At 43.6% G+C, this 13,960-nt stretch overlaps 1 protein-coding gene across 3 annotated transcripts in view; it reads left to right on the top strand.

Moving 5' to 3' along the window:
- Nucleotides 1-13,960, top strand: part of KHDRBS3 (KH RNA binding domain containing, signal transduction associated 3) — a 314,537-nt gene that overhangs the window by 143,699 nt on the left and 156,878 nt on the right. The window contains exon 2 of one of the 3 annotated variants that reach the window (XM_075920081.2): nt 1,557-1,626. The exons of the other annotated variants lie outside the window; for them this stretch is intronic. Coding sequence (XP_075776196.1) covers nt 1,566-1,626 — 61 coding nt within the window. The 5' untranslated portion in view covers nt 1,557-1,565. The remainder of the gene's footprint in view (nt 1-1,556; nt 1,627-13,960) is intronic. 3 annotated transcript variants of the gene reach the window in all.

The following is a 13,960-nucleotide window of genomic DNA, read 5'->3' as shown; positions in this document are numbered from 1 at the left end:
GGGGAACAGTGAGTAGTTTTGGTTAGGGATCTTAGGTAGCATATAACTGAATAGTGACTTAACCATATCACATTTTAGTGGTTATGTGACTATTCAATAGTTCCCGGGTGCAGGGGGGTGTAGCTAATGAGCTTCTGGACCCCTGCCATTCCACACTGCTGCCTCCAATACAGCTCCCCATGAACAGAGGTTGTTCCGCGGCAGCAGCCCCTGTCTGTGGGGCCCAAGTTCCCCACAGACAGAGTCTGCTGCTGCAGAGCAACCTCAGTCCACAACTGGCTTGGACCTGCCGTGGACAGAGGCTGATTAATGGCAACCTCCCCTTCTCCTCCTCCCCCCTGTACTGCTGTCTCTGAAAGAGTCAGCAAGGGGAGGCAGGTGGGTCCACGGGGGAGGCATGTGCAGAAATCCAGCTTAAAAGCCAGCTTCCCATGCATATTGGCTCCTTCCTGCCCTGTTCACCATTATCCTCTGTGCTGCTGCCTCTCTATCAGATTCAGCAGTGGGGGGGGGGAGGGGGCAGGCGGATCTGGTACTTGTCACAGGCACTGGTTCCCTTCTCCTCTCTTGCTGCCTCTAATATAGAGGCAAGGGCAGGGGGAGTAATGCATGTAGTTAACAGGACTAACCGATAAGCCTAGGCTTATTGGTTAATTGTGTAGTTGTCCACACAGACATCCCTAGTTATGGTGGCTTTCTCTGCGTATGATATTGTGGTCAAGTTTCCTGCTGTCACACACCGTTTGTTTCTGGCATGAATCCTGGCTCTTGGTGTTCTGTGCTGTTCTTTAAATTTACTCCTAAATGTTTCCTAAGAGTCCAGTAAGCATTGGAAGTGTTGGTAATTCTGCTTGACATCTCATGGTCAGGCAAATTCTCTAGATCAGCACTGGTCAGGTCCCAAGAGTGCTGGACTAGAGTGGCTCAACTCGTATTTCGCAATCAGTTGTGGTATCCATATTTTAAGAAGTTTGTTGCAAAATTGCAGGAGGGACATGGATAAACATCACCGGGGAAAAAATACCAAGAACTAAAGGGCTATGCAATCTTTTTTGACAAGCTGAAGAGATTGAACTCAGTCTTACTGGAAGATATTTTCTGCAGCCATCAACTCATTAATGCAGCCCCTCCTCTTGTGGAATCAGAAGCAGGTGTTTGTAGTAAGATGTAGATTTCAAGTTGACATGAGGGGTGGGGATCAAGTGGATGGTCCTCCTCTTCAGATGTCTTGATGCCCTCTGCTTATAATCAGAGATTTTTGGGAATGCTGCTTATATCACCTAAAGTGAAGCACCCACAGGGACACTCCTCAAAGAACAGAAGGTTATTTAAGGTGTTCAGTAACTGAGGTGCGTTTGAGAGAGTTACTTTGTGGATGTTTTGCTACCCTCTTTCACATCTCTACTTCGAAATTTCTGGATGATTCTGAGGTAAAGCAAGAACTGGGGGCGAGGGGGATTGACTGAACACTAGTATGTAACTGTTCTGATGGCTACTGCCATGTGCACAGCCTTAACTGGGTACTACTAGGACAAATCTCTGATCTACACTTGTAGCGTATTCAGATGCCAAAAGTGGTGCACCCAGAGAGACGACCATCTCTAAGAGCCTCAGTTACTGCACAAGGTGAGCATTTTTAACATCACTCTTTTTTTTTTTTTTTTTTTTTTTTTTTTTTTGAGGGACACGAGGTTTCTAATAGATTCTGCATAGCTGGAATTTTTCTGGTGTTACAAAAACTGGTTTTCCATTTATGGATCATTCTTGTAATACTACTTAGCATCTTCCTTGATTAGAATGTTTGGGCTAATGCTGTCTCTTCAAGATATGCAGCTACTATACCCAATGTATTTGTGCCTCAGAGGCATAGACTGGGTTCCCTGTTCCCTTTGTCTTCACCAAAAGAAAGGCAGTAACTTTTCTCAGACCTCCACTGTGACTGCATTTCATGATTTTCATAAACTCTTCATGTGTGGTTGATCTTGTATCAATTTGTTTATGAGAGAGGGCCATTTTGGCTCTCTCGATGGCTAGGAAGGTGGAAGATCTGGCTGCCTGTCCTGCCTTTTCCCTATGTTTTTGTATTTTTAAGAAAATTATTGATTTAAATAAAGCCTGTATTTGAGTCTTGGGCACAAATAATCTTTTCAAGTGAATATCCAAACCCATTCCAGTAGTAGTCATAGCTTCTTTTATAGAAAGAAAAACAGGAATTCCTTTTGAAGAACTCTGACACAGACACAGTGCTCTTTCACACATTCATAGTTCACTACAAGTGTGTGGTTTTTTTCTTTTTGGCAAGAGGTTTAGATTAGAAGTCCAGGATCTGAGGAGGAGCTGTACAGCTAGTATCAAATGCCTGACATCTCAGCACTTGTTTCTTTCCTTTTTCCAGTAGAATCCTAAAACTGGAAGGGACCTTGAGAGGTCATCAAGTCCAGTCTCCTGCCCTCATGGCAGGACCAAACACTCTAGATTATCCCTAGTATTCTATGGGAACTATGGTGCTGGTCACATCTGTCTTGTACATGGAGTGGAACACTGTTAATTGCTAGCCTGGTAGCTGGTCACTTGTGTCTGTTCATTCTTGGCTAAGATAAGTTCATATTATTACTGTCTGAAGAACAAATACATTTCTTACTATCTGTACCACCAAAAATTCAACATACTGTACTCAGTCTGCTTCTGTAAGTTTCAACCCCTGCTCCCCAGTTTCCTGTCTTGTCACAAGGATCTGATATAATGCTTTGGATTCAGAGGGAGCACACAGCCCTCACAATGTTGTGTGCAATCAGCTTGTACCTCACTTCTCATGCCCTTGCTTTACGTGCATGCCACTTTTGTAATACTGATTGGGGGGGAGGGGGAGGGAGGGAGGGACTACACAGACTAAAGCCAGCAGAATTTGACAGCCCTGTGTGTAGGCAACGGTAAACAATGTCTTGTGGGCCACACAACTTCAATGGATGACATGCAGGACAGGATGCTGGTTGCCTGCTGCTGCTGTAGAATGTTTTCATACTTTCCTAGAACACTTTCTTACACTATCCTATTGTGTTATGGATCAAACAACCATGCAACATATTGTTCTTATGCCACTTGAAAAAAAATCAACATGCATTTTTGAGTGCACAATGTTCATGTTTTGGTGTATTGAACTCCTTGCATTTAACTTTTGTCTTATTAACTTACAAAGCTTGTGTGCACGTCCTCTGTGGTTTGCACTTTAATAAACAGGAGGTCACATACCTAAAGGCTCCGGAGTCTCTGGTGAGAGTGACAGACATCAAAGGGCCACAGAACTTGTAAACCTTACAAAATTAGCAAACTCTGTAAGAGCACTGAACAATAGGTCAAGCCACCACAATTAAAATGAACTAGAGGAAGAAAATGTCTAGCTTACATTATATGAATAGAATTAACCTTTTTACACTCAGGCAGCTATTAGAACTTTTTTTTGGTCAATGGATTGGTGTTCCTAAACAGTGTCAGGCCAACAATGGGATTAAAAATGGACATGTGCTGTCTTACTATGGCATCTACTGCAACCACTGGAGTATTTAGTCTAGTTTATCAGAAGAATTGAACCCTTTTGGGGGGGGGGGGGTTCAGTGCACTTTTGGTAATGTTACTGTTTTACTTGTATTCTTTACTGCAAAGACCTATCTTTTTCAGTGTTCTCTAAAAGAAATGAATGATAATTATACAAAATGCAATGGACATTCTCTCTCCAACAAAAAAGCAAGATCTTTTTACAGTCAGTTTGGACAAGAGAGGGCTAATAACCTTCAGTATCAATAGAAACTTACAAATTGAATATAGCACATAAAACCAACATTCTCTTGACAAAAAACCACATCCATATATAAAACTACTAATTAATTAACAGTGTTGCTTATAAAAGTGAAGTCATGCTTAAAATCAAACAGTGCTATTTGGCTTAATGTGCTGTTAAATAAATCCTTTAAACTACATGTCATGTTTTTTTTTTTTCAAAATAAAGCATGCAAAAGTGTCTGACCTAACAGTTTTGTCCATTTCTCCATAATACACTAATTTTAGCATTTATGGAAGATTTCCTGTAATCTTTAATATTTGTATCTTTCAGGAAAAATAGTATAATTAGGGCTGTCAAGCGATTAAAAAAATTAATCGCTATTAATTGCGTGCACTGCCCCTTTGAAACACTGCCACGGTGCTTCAAAGGGGCAGCACCATTGGAGCTTGGGATCAGCTGGAGTACCCAGCTGACTCCCGGCTCCATGCAGCACTGCCCCTTTGAAATGCTGCCACAGTCATGCAGCTGATCTCAAGCTCAGCTCATGCGGCCACTTTGAAACATCATGGAAACGCCTGCGATTAACTTGTTACAAAAATTAATGCATTAATTTTGCCCAGTGTTAATCGCAGGCATTAACGTATGCTGGTTATTTGACAGCCCGAAGTATAATAAATACACAAGTATAATCAATACCCATGTATGAATAAGAAATCAAAATTCATATAGTAACATTCCCTGACAACAGGAGTTCAGCTTTTCAATACATAAGTATTGTATACTTAGTATATTCAGGGAATTACATACGTGTGTGTGTGTTTGCTCTGAAGTAATATATGGGTTGAACCTTGGTGGTCTGGTCTGGGACACTCTGATCTGGCAACATCCATGATATGGCAGGGACTAGAGACCCCAGTGTCAGATGTTGCCAGTGAGTTGCAGTGGAGCTGGCCAGCAGAGCCAGTGGGGCACCAGAACCTGCAGCCAGCGGGGCAGGGAAACTGGTGCCTGCTGCCAAAGGGGTGACAGTGGGGCCTGCAGCTGATGGAGCAGTGTACAGGAGCTCCAGCAGGGCCAGGAGGCTGAGGGAGGAGCCCCTCAGGGAGGCTGGCACCCCCTTCCCCAACACCTCCCCAGGTCCAGTGAACTCCCCTGTCCAGGATCAGTCAGGTTCCGAAGGTGCTGGACCACGGAGGTCCAATCAGTAGTATTTTCATGTACCAATGTATTATGTTACTCCAAAAACCAATTACTGACTGCAAGAAAATAGACAGTCAGTGGTGGCCATGCTTAACAACTGGTGGTTTTTTTTTTGTCTATTCAAAGTGACTATCTGAAACTGAAATACATTTATCTTGCATCTAACCCGGTCACGATATAAAAATTGTTAGGCTAGAGTAAACCTATTAGGATAGTATCTTAACATAATATTAAGATGGTTGTTAAATATAATCTTAAACAACATTACGGTCTTAAAGAAAAATAGCATAAGAAGCAGTGTTGTAAACATTGTGTGAATATTTGTTTTAGGGATATGAAAGTTGAATCTGTTAGTCTCACCCTTAATGGGTGAAACTGACTGGTTAAGGTTAACTGATTGGGAGAGGCGGATGGCTCACTATGGGTAGGGAAACCTCTGTCCACTGTGGGTCTGGGGATAGAGGCAGGGGCTGCTCTGGCTGGGCTGTAGCAGCCTCTGCCTGAGGAGGAAAAGTGTGGGGGGCATTCTAGTGTGGTGGGGGGAGGGGCATGCCAGCTGGGCTGGAGTGCCACTCCTTCCTCCCTCTCCCTCCTCTCCTCCCTCTCCCTCCTCTTTTTGTCGGTTAACAGGTTAAACTATGTTTAACACTAACCATATTAGGGATGCAAAATCTCATTTAATTGGCTAACTGGCCAAAGTGGTGAAACAGGAATGGTCAATTCTGATGTGAATTTATGCTCAAAAGCGTGTGTTTGGGGAGGCTTTGGGTAGAATTCTTCCCCTTTTCTCACCAGCTTTTGCGGGGGGGAGGGGGGGGAAGAGGGCAGGAGAAAGTGTACTTGAAGAATCAAATACTCAAATGAAACGAGAAATGAAGGGCATGAACAAATCTTAATCGATACAGTTTTTTTTCCACTTGACCTAAATAATGCAGCTGTTGGGAAGCACTAAATAAAATTCCATAATCTTGTAAATTTGATACCTTAACTTTAGTGAGAAGGTATGTGCTCTTGCTGGATAACTTGAATACTTACATTGCAATCTAAGTCCAGAAGTGGGCAATAATATTTGTAGGGGGTCCACTTCATGAATTTTGGAAGGGGTAGTTGGGCCTTGGGTAGAAGGGGGCTGTTCCCTCTAGGTGTGGCCTGACCCTGGTGGGGGAGGAAACTTTGCATGATTTCCACACATCAGCTTGCTCCTGCCAAACTGTGCTGCTGCCTCTGGTATAGAGGCAGCATTGCAGGGTGGGAGCTGCAATAACCATTTTGGTAACCAGTTACCAGTTTAAATGACTACAATCTTACATTCCTGGTAAGCATGGGGTGAGTGCCTGGTTGAAAGGGAAGAGGAGAGGGGAGTGAATCAAGGTGAAAACTAAGAATAGTGAGTGTGTAGTGTAGAGGGAGAGGTGCTGTGAACTGAGCCACTGTATGACACTGCTTTGACCTCTTAATGCAGTAAATCCTGGTTGTTCAGATCTTCATATATTTGTCATGTAATAAAATGCTTTCCTCACAATAATATGTTTACCAAATGCCTTGGTGAAACATTGACTGTATAAATACTACATTAAGTATGCTCCCTAAATCAGAGCTATAGCTTTCCTCTCAGTTTACTAGTTTACATCTAGTATACAAAATAAACCCAGAGATTAAGAATACCAATACAATTTCAAAAAGACCTTGGTTCTTTACAACTGGCACATAAGCAGGCTGGCATAGTCCTGGGCCTCAGACCTGTACTCTACCCTGTAAACAAATGCTCAGCAGTCCCCTTTAAGCCCCTGGCCCGGAGTACGGGATGGGCCTGGCAAACAAAGACAAACAAATTGTAGTTCAACAGCTGGTAAACCCAGGCCCTGGTACAGGGTGGGGAAGCAACACAAACACTGTGTCCCCAGGCAAGAGAGGGGAGGAGGAGACTGCTACTTGGTATGTAGGGTGGCAGGGGGGACGCGGGCCCTCTCTACTCCACCATGTCCCAGCCCAGGGCCCTAGCAGTGGCAGCCCTGGCTGCCATTGGAGTCAGTAGGGATCTGGCCCGCAACGTGCTGACACACTATAGTTCTATAAGATTAGCCTGGCAGTCTTCGGCTTCCCCGGCCCCTTACGGAGTTTATTAATTTGTATTGGTGCTTAGAGGTTCCAATCAAGTCGAATCCTTTTTGTGCTAGGCACTGTACATACAATTAGTAAGACAGCCTCTGCTCTTAAAGAGCCTATACTTTAAACTAGGGTTGTCAATCTTCTCCTCTCCCCCCCCCCCCCCCCCCAGTTTCTTCAGACCTAGATGGGGAATATTTTCAAAGCAGATAATCTCAGTGTATTGAAATGACCTGATTCAGCTTTTTCTTTTGAGTTTATATTGGGTGATGGGTGAAAGAGCACTACATTACTCTAGGACTGGGGTGGGGAACCTGGGAGCTGGATCCGACCTCTAAGTTTTAGTGCTCCCCCATCCCAGCAATACGAAAAAATGCAATTGCAATTCTCATCTATTGCAGCTTCATCCATTTTTTTTTCTAACCAACATTGGCTGAGCAAAATGTAGACGTTGGAAGTTCCCTCTCCCATTCAATATTTCTCTAAAAGCTGGAAAAAAAACTTTTCAGTGGATTTAAAGGCTACATTAACAGACTATTTAATTTTTTAGGTTGCATCAGGGTCCTGAATATAAAAGGTTAACTTATAAGATGATGCTTAACTGGTCTGATAAACTCCTGTGGCTGCCAGAGAGTTAATTACCAGCATTTAACCATGTAACTGATTACAACTTAATCGGTTACACAGTATTTTTAACCCTTTTTACAACCCTAATCCTGCATGAATTGTTGTTATACTGACACTCTAGAATAAAACCTGTACATTAATCTTGTGCTTTTATGTCCTCAGAGCAGTGGTTCTCAAACTGTGGGTCATGTCAAGCCCTGTCTACCTGGGACTGAATCCCTTGGAACATGTGCCTTACTTCCCTTTATGCAATGCAGCGCCAGACTCCATCTCTGTGGAAAGGCGACTAAAATAGGTGCATCTGTTCAGCAGGCACCATGTAGGCATGGTTGTCATGGTCCCACAAGAAATATTACATTGGTAGAAAGATCCTTTGTGTGTGTGTGTAGGAGTTTATCCTTCTCTGTGCCTCTATCTGCCAAGACTGGTTACAGATGCTTCCATTTAGATATGGAGGTGGCTCTTCTAGATTTCTGTGGTCCTCTCAGGAACTCACCTAAATAAACTTCTTGCTGCTTAGCCATTTGTCTCAGTTGTAAAGCATTGCTGCCGTTTCATGGATTCTCAGTGCAAATGCTAATAGAGGCTACCACGCTTATGAATTATGACCACAGGCACGAGGGAGCATGCTTATGTAACAGTGTACAAGAGGGATATGTCATAACTTGTTTCTAGTTTCTGCAAAAGGATGTTTGTTTTATTCAAAACCCTCAGTCTGAAGGAGGGGACTTATGGTAAGTGTGGTCCTTCAAAATTTTTTGATTACATGCATTTCATAATTTTCTGTCTTTTCCAGCTAGGAATGTAGATGAGTAAAGGGACTCTGCCCTGGGTGGCTGAAGAGAGTCTTGTAGTCCCTCTCCCACAGACAACTGGGCAGAAAAAGTGTCTATGTGGCCTGGGATCAGGCTTCTTCTTATCCCCTGTTGTGGCTGCTGGGTGTTTGGTGGGTCCCAGACCTGCCCATTCCTCTGGGTCCCAGCCCAAAGACCCTGTAAGCAGCCGTTACCTGCTGAGTCTCAGAGGCTGGTTTCTGTCACATTCCCTAGGTCACTTCCCTGGGAAGCTATTCTGTCCAGCCCTATCTCTTGGGCCTTGTGGTCAAGTTGTCCCTGGCCAGGGTTCTGCAAAGTGCTGCTTGCTGGACCTGGTTTTGACCAGGTCTGAATTCGAGCTCCCACTCGGAGCTGTCCAGAGTGTTGCAGTTCTGCCTGGGTTGAGCTCCAGCAAGGAACTGGCAGGCCCTGGCCCATCAGCTTCTTTATCGGCCTTCTGTGCCCTGATTGGCTGCAGCAGAAGCTGCCACTCTGTTCTGCTCAGAAGACCTCTCTCCTGCTCCTGTTGCTGGGGAGGGTGCAGAAAGGCCTCCAGCAGAGAGATCCACCCCATCACAAGATAATTAAATGATTAGCATTAACTAAAGCTTTTGCTTATTGGTTATCTACTACACACATCCTTCTTCTCCTTCTCCCCTCCCCAGCCAGTAAATTTTTTAGAGGTCTTGCTAGCAGCATAGCCCGCTGGAACTGAGCCATCTCCTGATGTGGCTCTACTTTCAAAGTATTTTAGGAGTTGGGAGGGCAGGCCGCCTAGTTCAGTTGCAGCTTGCATTGGGTCCCAGGAGCTACCCCATGCTTCTGGCCAACCCTCTAAAAATTTTACTGGTGGCAGGGGGTGAGGGAAGGATGCATGTACTAGATAGCATTAACAGATAAGCCTGCCTGCCCAGCACAGCAGAAACAGCTCCTGGGACCCAGGGCAAGCAAGGCAAGCATTAATTGATAAGCCTGCCTGCCCAGCTCTTAAATTACTTTCAGTGCAGAGCCACATCGGGGGTAGATGCCAGACCTAGCATGAGTCAGGACTGAGTGCTATCCCTTATTGATTTATTGTGTAGTTGACAATTCTTGACTACAAAAGGAAAAACTAACAAGATGGTTTAATAGGTGATGAGCTTTCGTAGGCCAGACTCACTTCCTATGTTCTAAGTGATGTCTTGTTTTGTTCAGTTGCTGAGGTCCCTCTGCATTTAGTGGACCTGACTGGATAGAAGTACAGGTTGAGCCCCTCTAGTCCAGAACTCTCTGGTCTGGAAATATGGTCCAGAATTATTTCAATTAGCTTGATTTCCACTTCTCATGAGTGTGGCCAAGGTTCCCATGGTCCAATAAAGCTTGTTTACAGCCACGAGTCCTAGTCCTGTGTTCTGTGCTGTTTAACTCTAATTTACCCCTAAATGTCCTCTAATAGCCCAGTAAGCATTGGAAATGTTGGTAATGCTGCTAGACAATATTGACCTCCTATGGTCCAGAAAATTATCTGGTTTGGAACTAGTCAGGTCCCAAGAATGCTGGACTAGAGAGGTTCAACCTGCTTTCTTTAGTAGTAGTTGTAGTGTAGTTGTCTTGCAATTTGAGTTATTAACAGTGTGCTTTGTACGTATAGTGCCTTTTGTTTTATGCAGCACTATTTGTAAACTTAATGAGTTCTTGGTGTAGTAAATATTTTTGGGATATTAAGAAAATGGGGAATAACTTTTGTCTAGGCATATTTTCAGACATAACTTCAGTGGAACATGACAATTCACTTGAAATGTTCACTAATTATAAATGTAATCTTGTTTCAAACTTCGTAGATCATGTTGGCTTCAAATGTATATCATTGGGAGGACCCAATTTATAGCTCAGTTAACAAAGCTCTTTGCATAAATGTCAGTTACATCTATATTCTACAATGCATGAGATTTAATTGGAATCTTTCAAATTTGGAAATCCATCCGGATTTAAGAATAACATTCTCAGATAAATTACCTTTAAAATATTTCAAAGTTGTCAGTTTAATCTCTGTACTAACATATACAATATACTACCTCATATTTAGTGCCACCAAAGCAAGCTATCTCCCTACAAAACCACAGCCTGTGCAGAACTACTGGCTAAAGAACCCAAGATCAGATTTCCATAGTTTAATTTTCCCCTAATTTACCTGCCATATTCATCGTATCTTTCTGTGGCTTACGTTTTTGTGACCATACTTGTGCCTAGTCAATAGGGAAAAACACAGCTTTGTCGTCTTTCACATCAAGTGATAAAATAGGGAGTTAAATACTCTTATGCCTCTTACAGAATGTATTAGTGCAATCATATTTCTGTCTCATAGTGTGATAACACCAGCAGGATAAATGTAAGAGACTCTGAATCTTTACACAAAGGAAATAGGTTTTATAATGAGTGCAGTCTGAACAGAACTAATCTTTCTTGGATCATTACTTCACCTAATCACAAAGCCTCTTTTAATTCAAATCCTTGTGGGGTTCTAATTGGTGACCTCCAGAGCCTGATAATTGTATGAGAGCTGATCTTTTGCAGTATATCTAAATGGCCTTTGCAATTAAAAGTGAGAAATATAGCTTAACCCTTTTGCTGACTTAGCTGAAGAGTTAACTTCTTGTTTTCATTATTCAGGCTTTAATAATCTACCATACTTGACTCTACCAAAAACTTGCTAGTTAAGAAGATATTAACTTACTGCTGACTTTGTCAACTTGTAGTTGTGTTTAAACATGCTTGTTAAATCCTTTGGGTCTTGCAAAAACTGCTAGAGCTATTCATTGTCAAACTTTTGCGGTCTTCAGTGATTTGACTTATGGACAGACTGGTTTAAAAAAAAATTGTCCAGTTAAAGTGGTATAATTCAAATGCTTCATCTTGTCTGCATATGTTAATTCAAATGTTCTCATAGTTTTAACAACCTGAAACTAAATTAAAGCAAATATCCATTGGTGCTCCTTAAGTATATTTTTGCACATTATTTATACCTTCCTCTACTCTTCAAATATCTCCTTGCTGAGATGCAACTAACAGTATATATCATCTAGTTTTATCTGTTTTAGGTATATCTTTAAGTACAATTTGAATAGATATAATTTTTATCTTATGCCACACAAAGGAGTTCACAATGCTGTGGAAAAGTGTTGCAAGTAATGTATGTAAACAGGGAAATGATTAAGAACACTGAAATGAGTTTTCTTTCTGAGTTTTGTTATGGTTTGTGCTTCCAGTATACATCAGTATGGTTTTTAGCATTAATTTGATTTGAGTTCTTCAGCTTCAACATAATTCAATAATATTAGTAATACATATTTTGTTTTCAGTGTGATCTGTGTATTATGCCAGGCCTGGGCAAAACACCTTCTGTGGGCTGAATCCGGCCTGCCCAGCTACTGGATCTGGCCCACGGACACAGCAGGGAGGCTCAGGCAGACTCCCTTGCTTGCACACCAATCAGAAAAGTGGCTGTTAAGCTGCTTAGGTTTCCCAAACTGTGAGCTTGGAGGAGAGGACAGTGGTGCTTCACAACTACTTCCACCCCCAGAACAATCCCATTGGCTGGCATCTGACCAGTGGGAGCTGCTTGTTTGAAAAACAAGCAGCATGTGAGGCACCGCTTCCTTTGGTCCCCTCAGACTCTTACTCCCAGAACACATGGCCCTGCAGCCAGTGTGGGGGTGGGGCATGCTCCTGCCTGGGAAATATGTTGAGCTGATAGCTGGGAGTCTCTCACAGGTAAGCCTCCCAGCCAGAGCCTGCCTCTGGCACCCCCATTCCTACTCCCTACCCCACATAAGCCAAATCCTCTGCCCCCCTTCTGAGCCCATACCTCCTTCCAGTCCCTAAACCCCAATCCCCTGCCCTAGGTCACAACCCAACCCCTGTACCCCAATCCCATGCCCCAGGTCACAATTGCCTCCTTAACCCAAACAAGCAGCATGTTTACCTCACAGGCCCTCCTGCACCCGAATCCCTTACCCCAGGAGTGGGCAAGACAGCCAGATCCGGCCCGTGGAGGCTCACCAAGCCAGTGGATCTGTCCTGCAGCTGCCCTGCCACTCCCCCGCTCCCAGGCCAATTGAGGTCTGAGGATGGGGGAGCGTGCAAAATCTCTCACCCCTGTCCCCCCACCAGGTGTGTGTAGCACCAGAGGGAACCACCAACTGTTCAAAACAGCTGGTGGTTCCCTTTTGGCACTGCACACTCCTGGCAGGGCAGGGATAAGGGTGAGAGATTTTGTGCTTCCAGGCCCTGATTGGCCTGGGGAGGAGGGAGCACAGAAAGTCTCTTACCACTTCTAGAGTGAACTGCCATCTGTTCAAAACACTCCCTCTGTCCCCAGGCTAATCAGGGTCTGTGAGGACTGGAAGCCAGCTCCTGCCCCTTTTGGGGTGGCCTTTGACCACTTGAGAAATTTGAAGTGGCCCTCCTTAGAAAATTATTGCCCATCACTGTACTAAGCAGTACAAATTAGAAAGTGCCAACAAAACCTGCTTTTTCATTTACATTTAATCAAAGAAATGTTAGAAGTTCAGTTTCCTATAACTTGTATAGGTTTCTAGAGTGTTTTTCACTAAATAGCGTGGCTGCTGTTCTAAAAAGTAATCTTTCAATCACCAACATGGCAAGTGTTTTGAGTAAGAAATATTTTTCAGCAAGATCACAGAAGGAATGTAAAAGGTTAACTGGGTAACCAGTTACTCATTACACGGTACCCTAAACAGGTAGTGCTTACCAGTTCCAGTTATTCAGTAGCGGAGGGAGGGACTGGAACAGCTCCCTGCCTGCTCAGGTCAGGGAACTGCTCCAGTCCTTCAGGGGGCCCACCATGGAAAGGGGCACTCTGGAGCAGCCTTTATCCATAGCGAGGCGTGGGGAGAGGGGGAACTGAGAAGGCAGAGGCTAGGAGCTGGCACAGACAGCCCCAGCATGGGCTAAGGGTGGGAGCACTGGGGTAGGGGGCTGTTCCAGCCAGGCTGGAGCAGTCCCTAGCCCAGAAGCCCACTTCAGTCAGTTAACTGGTTAAACTCTAGGCAGATTTAACATTTAACTAGTTAACTGATTAACTGGCATTTTATGTTCCTAGATCACAGTAACTAAAGATCTGGTTTCTTCATTCTTTCTTGTGTTCCTCCTTTTTAGTATCTCTAATCTGCAGTATGTGTTTTTAATATTGTACAATAGCTCAATATATTTTACAATGTTGTATTTCTTTTCTGAGTGGGATCAGAGATGCCATGTCGAGTACCAAGTTTGATGCACCATTCACCTACTTTCAAGGCCTGCCATTCATGTAACCGGTCTGCATCTGAGAGTGACCCTCATTCCAGCTATCTTAATGCTTCTTTGAGTGACGTTTGTAGGAGTTTGAGTCTGTTTGGAAAAAAAAAATAGAGCTTCCAGACTTAAGTTCCTGTGC

This window comes from Pelodiscus sinensis, chromosome 2 (assembly GCF_052426305.1).
Source record: "Pelodiscus sinensis isolate ZL-2025 chromosome 2, ASM5242630v1, whole genome shotgun sequence".
Classification (NCBI taxonomy): domain Eukaryota; kingdom Metazoa; phylum Chordata; order Testudines; family Trionychidae; genus Pelodiscus; species Pelodiscus sinensis.
Note: the sequence above shows the minus strand (reverse complement) of the source record. Positions and strands in the feature narration are given on the sequence as shown.